The sequence below is a fragment of the Bison bison genome, unplaced genomic scaffold (assembly GCF_000754665.1).
Source record: "Bison bison bison isolate TAMUID 2011002044 unplaced genomic scaffold, Bison_UMD1.0 scf7180017864503, whole genome shotgun sequence".
Taxonomy (NCBI): Eukaryota; Metazoa; Chordata; class Mammalia; order Artiodactyla; family Bovidae; genus Bison; species Bison bison.
Window position 1 is genome coordinate 708,943 of NW_011495061.1, and position 16,459 is coordinate 725,401.

The window sequence follows — 16,459 nt, forward strand, 5'->3', positions numbered from 1 at the left end:
GGTGATAAAGTCTTTCATCTTAAATGTTAATCCTCAAAGGATCTTGCAAAACAACTCTTGACTTTTTGAGGGCAATAAAGTAATGAGTTTTTAAAATCAAAAAAAGTAGGACATAAAACCCGTAATAATAATAATAGAATAGTACAACTTTAAAGCGAGGGGGAGCTTTTGAGATGATCTGATCCGCTTCTGCATTGTATGCTTGTAGAAGAGTGGGGGATGAGGTAGATCAGGTCCCATCTTTGCTGTGATTTTTTTTCATGAGAAGATAAAGTTCAGAAGGAAGAAAGGTAGCATTTGCTCTTCCAGGATATGATTGGCTTGAGAGCAGTTGGGACGTCTCTAGCCCATTGATTTGTACTTTAGATGAAACCTTCAGCTTAATTATGGTTGAAACTTTACGATTTTTTTCAAGGGACAGATCCTAGGGTTTGTTCAAGCTAAGGGTAGCAAACAGAACCCTTTCCTCGGGTGTCATTTTTGGATTTTTCAAACCCCAAAGACAAGAGGGATGGGAGGAAAAGAACAGTGATGTAAAGGCTGATCTGCTTTGATATTTACAGATTAAAGGTTTAGTCTAAGAAAATCTTGGGCATAAAGAATACTTTTACAGCTAATATTTACTGTTTCTTTGTGTAATTCTTGGTGGGTTTTGTTTAAAAAATTTTTTGTTCTCATAAGTTTTCATGTCATTAACCTTAACATAAACTCCTCATTGCATGTTTATTAACCCTTGGTATATTCATTTTCTTCTGACTTGAAAGAGTAACCCATTAGAATTTAACCCTGATGTCTTGAAGAAGGCTGCAATTCAGAAAGCTTTAAAGGTAAACTAATAGTTTTCCCTTCGAAAGTTGATGAAACGTATTGAAAGAGATGATGCTTTAACCCATATAGGTTTATTGACAGATTCTTCACAAAGTAATAGAGTCATAATTACTTGTTTAGTTGAAGAGAGGCTACTTTTATTGTTAAAGAATTTAGTAGTTAGAAGAATTTAGATCAACTTTGATGATAAATTTGTGAGATATCAATGTGGTAAATTAAATTAGACTTTTGTCCTGTTGGCCTTAGGCAGCAGTATCTAAGGTGCTTTTAAATCATCTGTACTTTAATTGGATTTGAGTTTGTGAAAATGGTGATAGAGAAGTTCTGTTTAAAATCATAACCAATTTTTAGACTATGATTAAAATGTGTGCCCAGTGCACCGTGACTTCCCCTTAAAAAATCACCTCTTCCAATATGCTGCATCAGGGCCATCTCTGAGTCGGTGACCTCGGGCTTTTGGTGCTGCTCGTTTGGGTGACAGATCTTTCAAGAAGCTTTACATTTCATTAAATGAGGTATATTGAAAACTAAGCTCCACTTCTTAAAACGACATGAGCATGTATTTTCTGGCTAAATTAAAAATGTTTTTTTTTTTTTTTTCTGATTTCTTTGAGGCCTTATTTTAAGCTTAAATATTTAGGGGAATGAGTGAGGAGTTCAGTGTAGTTCTTTTAATTCTATGCAAAGGAATCGACAGTGGGTTTTGATCAGTTTCATCCAGAAGAATCAGTTAAACTTCAAAAGAGGAAGACTAGCATTCTGCTCTGATACGGGATTTAGAAAGCCCGTAGCACACCCCACTGGGGAGGAGGGGTGGCTTTCCTGTGGAGTATTAGTTGGTTAGCGGGGTAGTTCCTCACCAGAACGCCGGGAGGGAACGTCTCCACAGCCTTGGCTCACCGCTTCTTTGGTAAGGGAAGATTATTGACCCGCAGAGCGTGATGGCTAGAATAAAGGCTCTCCAGTTAGACTAGACTGTCTGGGCTTGAACCCCTGCACAGCCAGCGCTCACCAGTGGACCCTGCAGCAGGCAGCAGAGGCCTCCCTGCTTTGTTCCTCAGTGGAGGTGATGTTCTCACCCCTGTGGGGGTGCTGAGTCTGTTACTGAGATCATGCATTTAAAATGCCCAGTGTAGCTAGCAGAATACGTGTATTTTTAATTGTTATTGTGTTATCTTATTTAAGCCTAACAACTCGGTTCTGGAAATGGTTTTACACCCATGAAAGCTGAGGTTCAAATAAATAAAATACACGTAGATCTTAGTAATCAAGTAGAGAAAAGCTAAGATTTAAATTCAAGACAGTCTGACTTTAAAAGTTCCTATTTTCATTATACCCTGTGTGTCTGTCTTGTGCTGAAGCATTTTGAATATTGCGTCCTGATAGAAGACTTAGTCACTGATTTAACCTTGTTTCATAGCATCCAGAATATCATCCATTTCAGGACCAGTCAGCCCTTGGTATCCGCGGATTTTGTATCCACGAGTTCAGTCTAGGATCGAAAATACCTTGGAAAAATCTACAGAAAGCTCCAAATAGCAGCATTTACATTGTGTTCACAGCTATTTACATAGCATTTACACACTTTATTAGGTATTACATATAATCTGGAGATGACGTAAATTATACAGAGGATAATACTAGGTCGTTTTATAAGTGAAATTTGAGCATTGTTGGATTTGGCATCCTGACGGGGTCTTGGAACCAACCCCGCAGCAGATACCGAGGGATGACTGTACACCATTATTTTATATACGACTGAGAAATAAAGCATGGGCTTCCTTGCTGGCCCAGTGGTAAAAACTCACTTGCCAACACAGGAGACTGTAGTTTGATTCCCTGGGTCAGGAAGATCTCCTGGAGAAGGAAACGGCAACCCATTCCAGTATTCCTGCCTGGAAAATCCCATGGACAGAGGAGCCTGGCAGGCTACAGTCCATGGGATTGCAAATGAGTCTGACACGACTTGGTAACTAAATAACAAAAACAACAAAGAAAGAAAATAAGGTGCCAGTTAAGGTTTGATAGCATTTATTTTACACTTACTGAAAGAATTTTAATACTCAGGGTAAACATTTTTAGGATGCCATTCACACACACACATAAAAGGAAAATATAAGCAAAATTAATTGGGGAAGGCAGAGATAGCTACCACTCTGCTATAGTCTGCCCCAAAGCAGGCACTTAAAGTCATCCATTATAAATTTCATTTTGTTTTCAGAGATGTTAGAAAGTTTAGACAAGGGGCTGGGGGAATGTATTTAAATAGATAAGCTACAGTAAATAGGAATGAATGGCTACTTTTTCAGAGATTAATTAAATGTATAAAGTTAGCTTCTGTATCAGAGACGCAAAAGTAGCAGTAGCTTAAGTGAAACAGAAGTGTCGTTCCCTTGGATGCCACCGAATGCTGACCTGTGGTTTGTGGTGCTCCATGCCTCCAGCCAGAAGGGGCACACAATAGAGGCAAGACCCCTAGATCGTTCTGGGGCCACACCTACCACGAGGGAGACTCAGAAACAGAATCCGTGTCACAGGGTGTGTGCTCAGCCACAGCCCCCGGGCTCTCACGTTAAGGGAAGAAGGAGAAGTGGATTTAGGGGGAAATTAGTATTCTCCCGCAGTAGTCTGTAGCCTTGGGTTTTTTTTTTAACAGTGTTTATTTCATTTTGCAGAATTAATTCACATCAAAAAGATGAACCAGAAACTAGATTATCACAGTAGGTTTGCGCTAGAAATATTATATTCCAATAATCATAAATTTGACACCTCTGTCATTGCTGCAGTGTTGAGGATTGACTTTAAAATTATTTAACTTAAAAACATTTTGTGACTTTCTTCTAATTAATTTCCACTAACACAAATATTTAACTGCATCTTCTTGTGGGGCTAAGTTATAAATAAACCTCATATATGTTGCATTTTACTGTGTTTTCTTCTGTCAGCTATCTGTACTAAAGTATGCTGCTTACCATTTTAACTTATTCCTAAATTTTTCTCATTGCATTTTATCTGCTTAAATGCAATTTAGATTGATGTCTATTCTTCCAGTCAAAATTACTTAGCAGCTGGTAAGCAAGATTTGATGATTGCTACATGTTCAAGCAGAAGATACTAAATTAAAAATGTAAAAACATGCCTCTGACACGTTAGTATTTTTAAGATTCCAACCAGAAAAACTGTTCTGAATCACAGGCTCTCACATTTGTCCTTCCTGTGCTTTTCTCTTTCCATTTGTTTCACTTTATTCAGTTTGTTACCTGAGTTTTCAGAGCTGGAATTAACATGAAAGATTTTCAGAAGATTCCATTTTTCCAGGGTTGCTTGCTTTAAACGTAAAAGACCTTAATGTTTTAAAATTGTTTGCAAATACAAGTTTCATTAATTTATGTAGATACAATTATGGCTTTGGGGTGTGCTTAGCAATTAATTGTTTTCCAAGAAACTGTGTCTAGATACTCCGTGTAGCTGAAGTATCAGAAATAAATAGAAATGACTGTTAAGATAAGCAGTGATTCCATTTCTAGTAATCCCCATTTCAAGGCATGTTTTTTGATTTTATCTATTTTTTCTTTTTGGATAGTCTGGGAAGAAAATAAACAGCAATCCAAATCCTCTTGTCCAAATGTCAGTGGGTCACAAGGCCCAGGAGAGCAAGGTAAGGTGGTGACGCTCTGACTGGCCCCTGTGACCTAGCTGCCACAGGCACCCCTGGAGGAGGGGGGGCAGGTATTGAGACTGTTGACTTCCATGTCTTTCTTTTGTATTCTCAAATCAATCATTTGATAATGAGCTACTTAATTCGGAATAAAATATATTCACTTAAAAATAACATGAAAAAGACATGAATTTGTTAATTATGCTTTTGCTTGATTTCATGGGTAGATGACATGGGACAAATTTCTAAGTTTCCTTTGAATGCACTATTAATATTTTGTTTAAAAGACAACAGTGTACTTAAAATTCAAGAAATGCTAATTGAATAGAAGACATTGCTGTTGCTATAACATGTGGTACTTTCAGGAAACATTTTGGAAATTCCTCCCTTTTTTTGACTGCTAACCATTAATTTAAGAAACTTCTGACGAGCAGCACTCCACAGGCCAGGGGAGTAGGGGCTGTCCATGTAGATGACATGCTGTGGCGGGGCCGGGACCTGGGCTGGGAGCTGCTGGCAGTCATCCCCCTGCCACACGGCAGCTCACATAGTTGATGCCTAGCAGCACAGCCCAGCTGGAGAAGGGGTAGGCTACCCACTCCATTGTTCTTGCCTGAAGAATCCCCAAGGACAGAGGAGACTGGCAGGCTACAGTCCATGGGGTCGCAAAGAGTCAGACATGGCTAAGCACAGGACAGCCCAGAAAACAGGTGTCATCTCGGCTTCCATGCACGGTGCTGGAGCAGTTGTCTGCAGAAAACATGCTAGAGCTGATTCAGGACATTTTTTTCAGATTCGGTACAAAACCAACGAACCTGTGTGGGAGGAAAATTTCACCTTCTTCATTCACAATCCCAAGCGCCAGGAGCTCGAAGTGGAGGTAATTTATTTGCATGTTTACATAGATGTGTTTATATCTCCCCATCACACAGCACGCAGAGAACTGCCACCATGGGCCCACGAGACATGTTCCTGCAGTGAGTGTTAGCAGCAGGGCAGGAGGGGGTCGTCTTTCATGCTCACCTTTGGCTGATTGTCCCTGGCGTCTAGGACCGCAGCTGGCGTGTGTATGTTGGCATCACCGTCAGCCTTGCTGTGCGTGCTTGCTCTGCAGCTTCTGTGCGGACGCCCCGGGCGCTGCTGTGTGCTGTCTGCTCCCAGTCAGGGCGCTTCCCTTCCTCCCTTGCCTCACTGCCCGCCCAGCCTCGGCCTGAGTAGACACCTTTGCCTCCTTCAGGTCCTGAGGCACAGCCTTGATGTTTCCCTGTTGCTAAGTCTGATGTTGGAGGAAGTTTCTACTTCTGCTGGTTTGCTGTAGGTTTTTGTCATGAGTGGATATTGAATATTGTCAAAGACTTTTCTGTGGTGTTTGAGATGATCATGTGGTTTTTCCTTTTGAAATTCGTAAATATGGTGAAATGCAGTACTGATTTTCAAATCTTAAATTTGTAAACCTCTATTGATTTTCAAGATTTAACATTAGAAAGCCTTGCAAGCAAACGTTTTTTGGGGAATAACCCCGCCTACTTGTGATGTAGTATCCTTTTTACATACTCAATTTGCTAAACTTGTATTAAGCATTTTTGCATCATAAGTAAGAATAAAGGTGTGCTGCGCAGCACAGACAAACAGAGCCGTTGTTTTGTAATGACTTTAATGGAGTCTAGTCTATAAAATTATTGAATCACTTTTGTACACCGAAAACTAATGTTATAGACTGTACTTCAGTTTTAAGAAAATAATAAGACAGGATAATAATTTTAAAATATAATTTTTACACTACAACCCAGGGATTGAACCCGTGTCTCCTGCATTCCAGGCAGATTCTTTACCTACTGAGCCACCTGGGAAGCCCACTCATAAAATAATTTATAGTAACTGGACCTTGAATTTACAATAACTTTTAAAGTTCTGTAAACTTAGTTATTTCATTTAAAAATGCTTTTGTGTTTGCAGTTTAAAAAATGAGCAATGAGGCTTTTAGGTTTTCATGTGTAGTTAAATTATTTGATTATTTTTATATAGTCTGTGAAGCCATCAAAGTTCTTACTCTTTTTGTTTAAACAATCTGTAGCATGACAATCTAACAGGAATAATTCCTGTTGTAGAGGTAAAGCTGAAAGTTATTATTCAGTAGCCAGATATTGCCATGCCTTTAAAGCAGGTTATTGTAGATTTTGAATAGAAAGCTTAAAAGAAATTTAGAAATGTGTCCTCTCCATAAGTGTTTATGTTTCTCCAGTAGAAACTCGGCACAACACCAGGAATGTGTGTTGTCACCATTTTCACAGGATTTAAGACATTCCTTTCTAGTCTTCAGATTTGTGTGGACTGCTGCCTCTGGCTCAGGGTTCTTGTAGTGGATTCTTTGGACAAGACTTTCCATCTTTTATTTTCATTTTGCCTGTGAGGAGGAGATGGCCAGCCCTGTGACACGGATACCCTGTAGCACCACTGGATATGGTGCTGTGTTTCCCTGAGGAGCTCTCCTCCTGCCTCATTTATGGACACGTGACTGAGAAGGGGAAGGCGACGTGTGTTTTTGACACCCCAGGTTTGGGCCGCCTGCATTTCCTGTCCCCGTCTCCATGCTGAGCGCTCTGTGTGTTTGGCAGGTGAGAGATGAGCAGCACCAGTGTTCGCTGGGGAACCTCAGGATCCCTCTCAGCCAGCTGCTCGCCCGCGAGGACATGACCCTGAACCAGCGGTTCCAGCTCAGCAACTCAGGTCCCAACAGCTCTCTGAAGATGAAGCTCGCCCTCAGGGTACTGAGTGTCCGGAGTGGTTGGGGGAAGGGTCCTGGGTGGACACAGTCTCAGTGCCGGACGCAGGGCTGTGTAGCTCAGGGGAGCGATGACCAAGGCTTGTGCTCAGACGCCGATGGCAGCGGTGATCCCGGCTGTTGAGCAGGCCGGAGCCGTTCCTCACACTTTCAGATGAGTCCAGCCAGTCTTTTTTTTGATCCTTTGGTCCAGAAAGTATTGCTATCTGGATCAGTAAAGTTTTTTGCTATTGTTAAATTTTCAAAAGTCGTTCAGAGGGAGAATTTAATAAAACTCTGCAAGATGGTAGAGATTACAGGAAAAATAAATTCTGTCCAAAAGAGACAATGATTCATTTTTAAGTACCTAAGGAAATGCTGAAAATAAAACTGACAAACATATGGGAAAGTGCTAAAACTCTAATTTTTAAAATGCAAATTAAAACGAAGAACCAGCTTCTTAAAAAATTCAGTAGTCTGTGGAGGGTGTGGTAGAAACAATCTCTTTGGGCGTGGTCACAGCCTTTCCAGGTGGGACCACAGTGTCTCCAGTGGTAAATCATAGAGCTTTTTGTCTGGAAGCCCGACTCCTGGAGCCAGCATAGCCCTGGGGGTGTTGGCTGCAGCTTTACTTGGGGAGAGGCTTCAGGCTGTCGAGATGACCCCCGATGCCAGGGGTTCACGTGTAGGCTGCTCGGGGGACGTGTGCACACGCAGAGCAGGTGTGGCAGGAGCTCGCAGGGGGGGGCTGCTTCCACATCGACTCTCAGAGTCCGGCAGCCTCTCCTTCCGTGATCACTGGTAAGACGGCGGGATAGGGGTCTGTGGAGGAGGAGTTTGTGACCTGGGCTCTTCCTCCACAAAGCTGCCACCCTGTGCCAAGAGTGGCTGCTGGCAGAGGCCAGAGCGCGTTGTGCTGTTGAGTGGCCTGCACACTCCTGTTTTACACTTTCTTTGATGTGTGGTACGATAGCCAAATAGGTAGACTGCTTTGAATGTTTTGTGCCAGGTTTTGAAGAAACTTTGCAAATGCGGATCCCTAGAGCTGCTCACGTGTGCACCTGTGACCAGCATCAGCGGTTTTCATCCTGTGTCTGTTTTCACCCCGAGGTGCTCCACCTGGAGAAGCAGGAGAGGCCTCCAGACCACCAGCACTCGGCTCAAGTGAAACGGCCTTCTGTGTCCAAGGAAGGCAGGAAAGTCTCTGTCAGGCCTCAGATGTCTGCATCGCCGGGCTCGGGTGACGGTGGCACAGCCCCGTCCACACCAGTCGCCGGGGGCGATGAGAGGCCTGGTGTGGAGGAGCGAGGCTTGCCCGTGGAGGCCGGCCTGCAGGGCCCAAGGGACCTCGGCCGGAGCTCCTCCAGCCTCCAGGCGGGCCCCACCGGCTCCCCCAGCCACGTCTCCGTCAAGGAACCCACCCCAAGCATCGCCTCGGACATCTCGCTGCCCATTGCCACACAGGAGCTGCGGCAGAGGCTGCGGCAGCTTGAGAAGTAACTAGACGTGCCCTCGCTCTTGCGGAATCGGCACGGGCCCCATGGGCTGCCGGGGGGGAACGTAGTCTTAACCAGACGGTTTCAGGCAGGGTGGCCCTTGTGCTCCCTGAGCCTCTGGCTTTCAGAGTAAACCTGCTGTTTTCTGGTGCCTAGTGTTTGGCTCACTTAAAGCTTAAGAACAGTGGGGTGACCCTCAGGTCAGGAAGGCAGTGTCTGAAGCGGGCCTGTTGGACCTTAGCCCGGGTCAGGGAAAGGCCTGGTGGCAGTGGGGCGTGTTTGTTGTTTGAGGACAGCCCTGCTCTTCCATGCTGGGTTCACACCTGCCACACCGCCCAGTGCTTTGTCTGGGGATGTTTGTATGGGTTTCTCACTCACGCCCATTCGTCACAGGTGTGTCCATGGCTCCCTTAGATAAGGACAGAGTCTGTGGTTACCCAGAGCCTCAGATGTTAGCCTTTTCCTCTCGGTGGGGGGAGCTGCCATTTGAAACAGCTTCCTCTGCTGCCCTGCCGCGCTCAGTGTGAGGCGGGCGAGGTGGTGCAGAGAGAGCGCCCCTCTGTCCATGAGCTCCGTGCTTCAGCCTGAGACAGGCCAGGGCTGTGACCTCATCCCTGCGAGGCTGGGGCCGGGGGCTCCGAGAAAGGAGCACAGATTCGGGCAGTGCCTGGGTAGACAGAGCCTCAGGAAGACAGAGTTGATGTCTGTAAGGAGAGCCTCTGTCTCGATCTTACTTTGGGCCCCAGTTTTAGGAAGTGGGCTGTACTGAGCCCTTGAGTGGATGTGCACCCTGCTGGTCCTCTGTCTCGATCTTACTTTGGGCCCCAGGTTTAGGAAGTGGGCTGTACTGAGCCCTTGAGTGGATGTGCATCCTGCTGGTCCATCTGTGCCCAGTTTGACAGGGTTCCCGTTCGTGGGTTTGCCTCCTCCTCATGTGAGGGAAGGAATGTGCTCGCAGCCTCTGAGCCGTCTGCAAAGCTCACTCTCTGCTGTGTTTCCCTAGCGGAACCACCCTGGGACAGTCCCCCTTGGGGCAGATCCAGCTGACCATCCGGCACAGCTCGCAGAGGAACAAGCTGGTGGTGGTCGTGCACTCCTGCAGGTGAGCGTCCTTACAGAGCAGAGCAGGCAGGCGGGGCTCTGAGTGGGACTGTGATCCTGGTTTCCATGACATTTTCTGTTCACAGCCATTTTGTTTGCTTTTAGTACTCCCTTAAACTGCCATGTTGTAGTCTATAAGACGTTCCCTGTTACTGAGCCTTTAGAACACAATAACGGGTGTATTTTTCTGTCTTTGAAGTGTCTTTGGGGATTCAGTTTCCAGAGTAGCTAACAGTTCAGGCAGGTCTGTGGGATCGTGACAGGAGCAGCTAACAGTTCAGAAGATGCAGGCAGATCTCTGGCATTGTGACAGGAGCAGCTGAAGTCTCTCAGGAGGAGCGTGCCAGGGCAGGGCGGTGTGTGCCCGCTCAGTGAGCGCAGCGGGAGGCAGCAGTGCCGATGCGGCTCGTGCTTGGTTGTCAGTGATGACGGTGCAGGGCTGACTGGCTATTTTTCTTTATGTGACTTGTCGATCTCACTAGTAGCTCTGATGTAAATAGGTGATATAAAAATTTGGATGTTCTAAAAAAGTGTTGGAAACAGGGAAGGAAAATTAGTAACGTTTAGAAACATGATTATGTGAGCGCGTAGGTCAGTTCAACACATGCTTGTTTACTGAGCAATTCCTGTGTTCCTGCTGCTGAGGTGCTTCCTCGGAGAGCTTCCAGAGCAGCAGGCTGGCCAGACGCCCCTCCTCTGGGCTTTCGGGCTCCTCGAGATGAGTGAGCAGGTGGAAGTGGCTGCAGGGACAGTTGAGCCTGGGACACCGTGGGTTTGAGCACCAACAGGAAGATTTTTTTTCAGTCCTAAATGTCACCACTCTACACCACTTGCCGTTGGCTGACTCCGTGGATACAGAACCACATAGGTCCTTAACCTCCGTGTAGTTCAAGATCAGCTGTAGTTCAATACTAGGTGTGTTTGGCCCAGTTGTTGGGACAAGAGCAGTGAGGAGGAGGTGGGCATGTGTCTGTGACGGAAGGGTTCAGGGGGACAGAGGGCGGAGGAGGGCATCCTCGGCCTGAGCAGAGGCCAGGGAGCGGTCCTGAGGACTGCGGCTGCACGGCCTCTGGGGCCTCCCAGGAGGCTGGCCGCGCCCCTCTCTCGGAGGGCCAGTGAAGCAGTGTGGAGGGTGATGCTGTGGTTTCCCTGTTGGCAGCAGAGCAGGGAGTCAGAGCGTCCCCCAGACTCTGGGCTGAGGAGACGGGGCCGAGGCCACCTCCACGGCTGCTGGAAGCCCGTGAGCACAGGAGAGGACAGTCGCCTCCCTGAGTTCTTAGCGCCGGGATAAATGCAAAAGTCGGGGTAGGTTCTCGTGTGGTGCTCACTGGCATTTTTCTAGACCCTAACACCCAGTGTTCTCCGGTCTGTGTCACAAGAAATCTCATCGCCTTCTCTGAGGATGGCTCTGATCCCTACGTCCGCCTGTATTTGTTACCAGACAAGAGGAGGTCGGGAAGGAGGAAAACACACGTGTCGAAGAAGACACTGAACCCCGTGTTTGATCAGAGGTATGGTCCACGCTGTGGGGCGGACGGTCTACGCCGCCCTTTGAGGAAGGCCAGGTGGTGCCTATGGGGAGGCTGAGCGAAAAACACCCCCTGTGAGCAGTCGGGGGCTTGTTGATAGATATGAGTACCACATGGATCCTCAGACCACACCCCAGCAGCCTTGGCCTGCGCACATGTGGCTGGACCCCAGTCCTCGTGGCTCAAACACCACCGACATCCGGGGAAATGACAAGTTGAATGATGTCGATGTCCACTGATTGATTCAGTTGACATTCCATTGCTGAAGGTACTAGTTGCTCACCATGCTTTCTGACCGGTGACTTCATCTAAACTGAGGCCAGAAACCAACGAGCAGGAGCTGGTCTTGGTCAGCCACAGCTACTACAAGTTTGGGGACTCACCTGCAAACCTGGGGGTCAGGCTGCTCACTCTGGGAAGACCAGCGCATCCACGTGTCCTGCGAAGCCTCCGACCTCGTCCTCTGCTTTGCCAGCCTGGCTGCTGGAGGCTTGTCCGGCAGCCTCTGGCCTCAGCCGCCAGGAACTGCCTGCAGATGCCTCTTCTACGAGGCTGCTTTGAGGGTGCTGATCTTCCTTCATGCAGGGCTCTGAGCTCTCACCCCTTGGTGTGCAGGGGAGGGACTGGCCTGGACTGCCCAGGTGTCTCACACCACAGCCCAGGTTTTTCCCCAGGATTCAGGCACTGTGTCCACACCAGGGGGCCACAGGGTCAGCTTCGCACGTTTAGGGTTCCAGTCTCCTGTTGTGTTTGGGAAATAATTGGTGGGGCGGGGGGGCGGAGCGGGAAACTGAGTCTTCCTGAAGGGCCAGGTCTAAACATCTAGCCAAAGAGATCACTTCTACAATAAAGAAACAAAGATCATGTTTGGAGTGGACTCAAACAGAAGGCAATGGCAACCCACTCTAGTACTCCTGCCTGGAAAATCCCATGGACGGAGGAGCCTGGGCTGCAGTCCATGGGGTCGCTGAGGGTCAGACACGACTGAGCGACTTCCCTTTCACTTTTCACTTTCATGCATTGGAGAAGGAAATGGCAACCCGCTCCAGTGTTCTTGCCTGGAGAATCCCAGGGACGGGGAGCCTGGTGGGCTGCTGTCTCTGGGGTCACAGAGTTGGACACGACTGACGCGACTCAGCAGCAGCAGCAGCATGAACAGAAGTGTCAGTTTTAGTTATAATAAAGCAGAGCAAATTCTGGAGAAGTGTACACACGGTGATCCTCTTTTTCTGCTTCAGCTTTGATTTTAGCGTCTCACTGCCAGACGTGCAGAGGAGAACCTTGGATGTGGCCGTGAAGAACAGCGGTGGCTTCCTGTCCAAAGACAAAGGGCTTCTTGGCAAAGTAGGTTTAAAAAGTTCTGCATGTTGTAAAAATTAAACACTTGACCCAAAGTGTGCATTTTGGACTGGATTTATGTGCATGGATAATCCATGTCAGCTAAGCTGCCGTGAGTGGTTTGTGAGTCAGTATTGATGTGAATTATCTCCACTGACACTGCATGATAACCTGCCATCAAGGCCGTTGGCTACAGGAAGGGCCTCTTGGGTATAATCAACCATAGGTCATGGGTAGATCTTAAGGGCAGAAAAATTGAAAAGTGAGACACCCAAAGTGCAAGTTGCCAGAACCCACTTCTATAGGCGTTTTCTAACCCACAGGTGCTGGTTGGTCTAGCATCTGAAGAGCTCGCCAAAGGCTGGACCCAGTGGTGAGTGTCCCCCCGACAGACACGGAGCCCGTGAGTCCACTCAGGAGCATGGCCCCTGTGACCGCGTGTCTGCTGTCTTCCTATGTCTCAGGTACGACCTCACAGAAGACGGGACGAGGCCCCACGTGGTGACGTAGGCCGCCGCCAAGAAGCCCCCGCTGCACCTGCCCACCCTGCACCAACAACCCTCACACACACCCCCGCAGACACACCCACGCTGCCCCGCACCGACACACCCTTCTCCCCCGGCCCCGCAGACACACCCATGCTCTTTTTATAATTTCACGTACTTGGTTACTGGCCCCGTGACGGTTTTATAAAATGTTGATACTTTAGGCGTATTTGGCCAGTATTAGCATTAAGTTTTGTATGTTTAAATTTCCTCTAGTATTTCAGCAGTTGTCACGGTGTGCGTAGCATAGCGGCCAGCTGTTGTGTGTGTAAAGCTACATGTCGGCTGTCTCCTAGGAAGCCGATGTATGGACCTGCTTATTATTGCCTTGTTTTGTATATCACTGAGGTGTACTATGCCGTATGAATAGACTATTTTTTATTATCTCTACATGCTGGTTTGAAATTCAGAGAAAATGGATCAAGGAAATATATATATTTTTTTCTTCTGAAACTTATTAAATTCTTATTACAAATAATCATTTTTGTCTTTGCAGGAAAAAGTTCTCAGTGACCTATTTTGTGGTGTTTCTTTTTAAAAAGAAAAGCTGAAAGATTAGTAAATGCTAGTATATTTCTGCTCATTATGAATGGTAAAAGAATGTATGCAAAATATTTACACTTTCATAAATATAAAGATGTATTATAAGGAGTCAGTTGTAGCGCTTATAAGGAAAAATGTATAGCTGAGCAATATAAAATATCACAAGAATTGTCACAGTTCACAGCGCACTAATCTGAAATTTCTCACATAAAATAGAATGTCTTAAGTTTATTTTTAGTTGCTTGTTATAACTTATTCATGAAACAGTACAGATACATAATCCTTTTCCTGAAATACAATACTTCAGTGTTAGCGGTTAGTCTGTTGTGGAATTTTCGGTGTTTTCTCAGCTGTAAAAGAAAGACTAACTCAGGTTGTCTCTGCAGAGGCTGTGAGACAGGTCGGGGTGAGCAGATAGGACATGATGTGGGAAGCCGCCACTGGCGCATGTGTGTCGGTGTGGTGTGCACGGGGCGGGGCTGGCTCACGCGTGTCGGTGTGACATGCATGGGGAGGAGCTGGCACACGTGTGTTGGTGTGACACGCACGGGGCGGAGCTGGTGCATGTGTGCCGGTGTGACGCGCACAGGGCGGAGCCGGCACCTCTACCGTGGGGACCCAGGGGTCTTGGCACGGCAGCCGCAGGCTGTCAGTAACTACTGGGTTTCCTCACCTCATGCCGTGACTGACCTCAGTGTTGGGATGTTGTTATACAACTTTTATTTCAGAGTATTTTTTCTTCTTAGATTAGGAAAAGCACGTTTTATATCCAAGTATATAAAGGTCCCAAGCCTCTTGGGAGGTGAGATTCCATAGCCTGTGGCAGCTGTGCGTGCCCTAAACACGGTGCACGTGTGCAGAAAGCTTTACCTATTCTAAGCTGCGGGATGCAGATGACCCTGAGCCATGAGGACATCCTCCAGCCCTGTGTAAATACCGGGGGAAATGCGGCTCTGAGCTTAGCGACCTCACCGTTCGTCCCGCGTGACTCCTGGACGCTCGCGGGGCCTGACTGCCCAAGTGCCTGTGGACACTGCCTCTCCTGCCCTCGGGGCTCAGCTCTGGCCCTTCACACTCTGACCCCAGGGGGTGGTGGAGCCCGGAGCCTCGCAGCACGTTTCACGCAGCCGTGCAGACCCGGTGCCCTTGCAGCTTCCTGGGCCGTAAAGCTTCTCCGAAGCCCAGCAGAGACCACCTCCTTCGTCAGCGTGGGAGGCGCTGCAAGCCTGATGACACACACAGGAAACACCTAAGTCTGGTGTTTCAGCAGCAGGACGAAAACAGGTCATTACTAAATCCAGTGGCCTGCCCATGGTTTTAGATTTATTGGAGACTTTTTAAAAATTGGGTTTGTTGTGGGAATTCCCTGGCGGTCCAGTGCTAAGAACTGGATGCTTTCACTACCAGGGACCTGGATTTAACCCCTGGTCAGGAACTGAGATCCCACAAGCCATGAGGTACCTGCTGCTCCCCCCAAAAATCAGGTTTTTTGAAGGGCTTCTGGCATAATTTCTAAAAGAAGGGAAGCACTCACTGAAATTTAGCACACCCATGGTTTCTGCCAACACCCCAGTATGGGGTTTGTAGCCATGCACTCCATCTGCTCAACATGTTCTGCTGCATGTGCTACATGGAATGCTTTACTGAAGCAACTGGGCAAAGTAAATGCCACGAAAGGTTCAAAAGCCAAACAAAGCCAGTTAGCTGCACGATGCCCACCCTTTGTGTGGACGGTTGGGCCTGGACAGACCCAGCAGCCAGCGCCATTCTCTGTAAAGGGAAGGGATGACTCTTAGGCTGGGACTCTGCCTTTATGGCTGACGGGTGTTCAGAGGAAAGCTCTTGTGTCCAGTGGGGCAGCTGAGACTCGGCTTTAGGCCAGACCCTGGGCTCCATGATCCTGGTGATGGACAGTCACTTCTCAGAACCTTCATCACCAGTTCTGACTAACTGCTTCATCTGGGAAAAGGGAACTTCAACTTTTCTACCTTGACCCAAACCAATGGAGGGAAAATTAACGTTGGTTACTTTGAATTGTTACTTTATTGCTTATCCTGTGCCTTAAAGTATGAAGTGTGAGGCATTGCTTCAGGTTAGAACAGAAGACGCCTCACAGCAGAGTTCACCACAGTTTATTCCTCGTCAAGGGTCAGCCCTCCTCTGTCAGGAACTGTTGAAGCCAAATGCAAACACTGGTTGTTTGTACGCGGTTGTTGCTTTAACGCCATTCTAGCTGGACCACCCCCTGCAGATGTAACACAGCAGAGGGGTTTTTTTGTTTTTGTTTTTTATTGTAAAATGCCCTTTTTGCTCAACTAATTTTACATGACAGTGCATGTATTTATTCAATAAAACTTTTTGTGTTACCTCGCTTGTGATTTATTCTTCCTTTGTCTTTTGAAGTAAAATGTTTAGTGTGGAACCAGGCAATTTGAAAAGTGTGTGTAGTATAGCACTTGTATATGTTACTTGTGAATTCTTTTGTTTTCAGAACTGTATCAGATCACTGATATTACTCCTTGGAGTTTCCATCTTAATTTGATTCTTCTCTGCCTCTCTCAGACTCTGAGTTTTGAAAACAGCTCTTCTGAAAGATAATCATGAATAGAAAAAACAAGTCTTTAAAGCCAGAGCTCTGCGAAGTTGCTAAGAGGGTCTGG

General features: G+C 46.8%; 1 protein-coding gene across 1 annotated transcript in view; it reads left to right on the forward strand.

The window, feature by feature from the left end:
- The window catches only part of ESYT2 (extended synaptotagmin-like protein 2), a 77,767-nt gene extending 61,602 nt beyond the window's left edge, over window positions 1–16,165 (forward strand). Inside the window, exons 15-24 of the mRNA XM_010829250.1 lie at window positions 765–827; window positions 4,412–4,486; window positions 5,280–5,366; window positions 7,102–7,251; window positions 8,358–8,743; window positions 9,747–9,845; window positions 11,224–11,355; window positions 12,612–12,717; window positions 13,035–13,084; window positions 13,176–16,165. Of these exons, the coding sequence (XP_010827552.1) occupies window positions 765–827; window positions 4,412–4,486; window positions 5,280–5,366; window positions 7,102–7,251; window positions 8,358–8,743; window positions 9,747–9,845; window positions 11,224–11,355; window positions 12,612–12,717; window positions 13,035–13,084; window positions 13,176–13,221 (1,194 nt within the window). The 3' untranslated portion in view covers window positions 13,222–16,165. The remainder of the gene's footprint in view (window positions 1–764; window positions 828–4,411; window positions 4,487–5,279; window positions 5,367–7,101; window positions 7,252–8,357; window positions 8,744–9,746; window positions 9,846–11,223; window positions 11,356–12,611; window positions 12,718–13,034; window positions 13,085–13,175) is intronic.
- The last annotated feature ends 294 nt before the right edge of the window (window positions 16,166–16,459 follow it).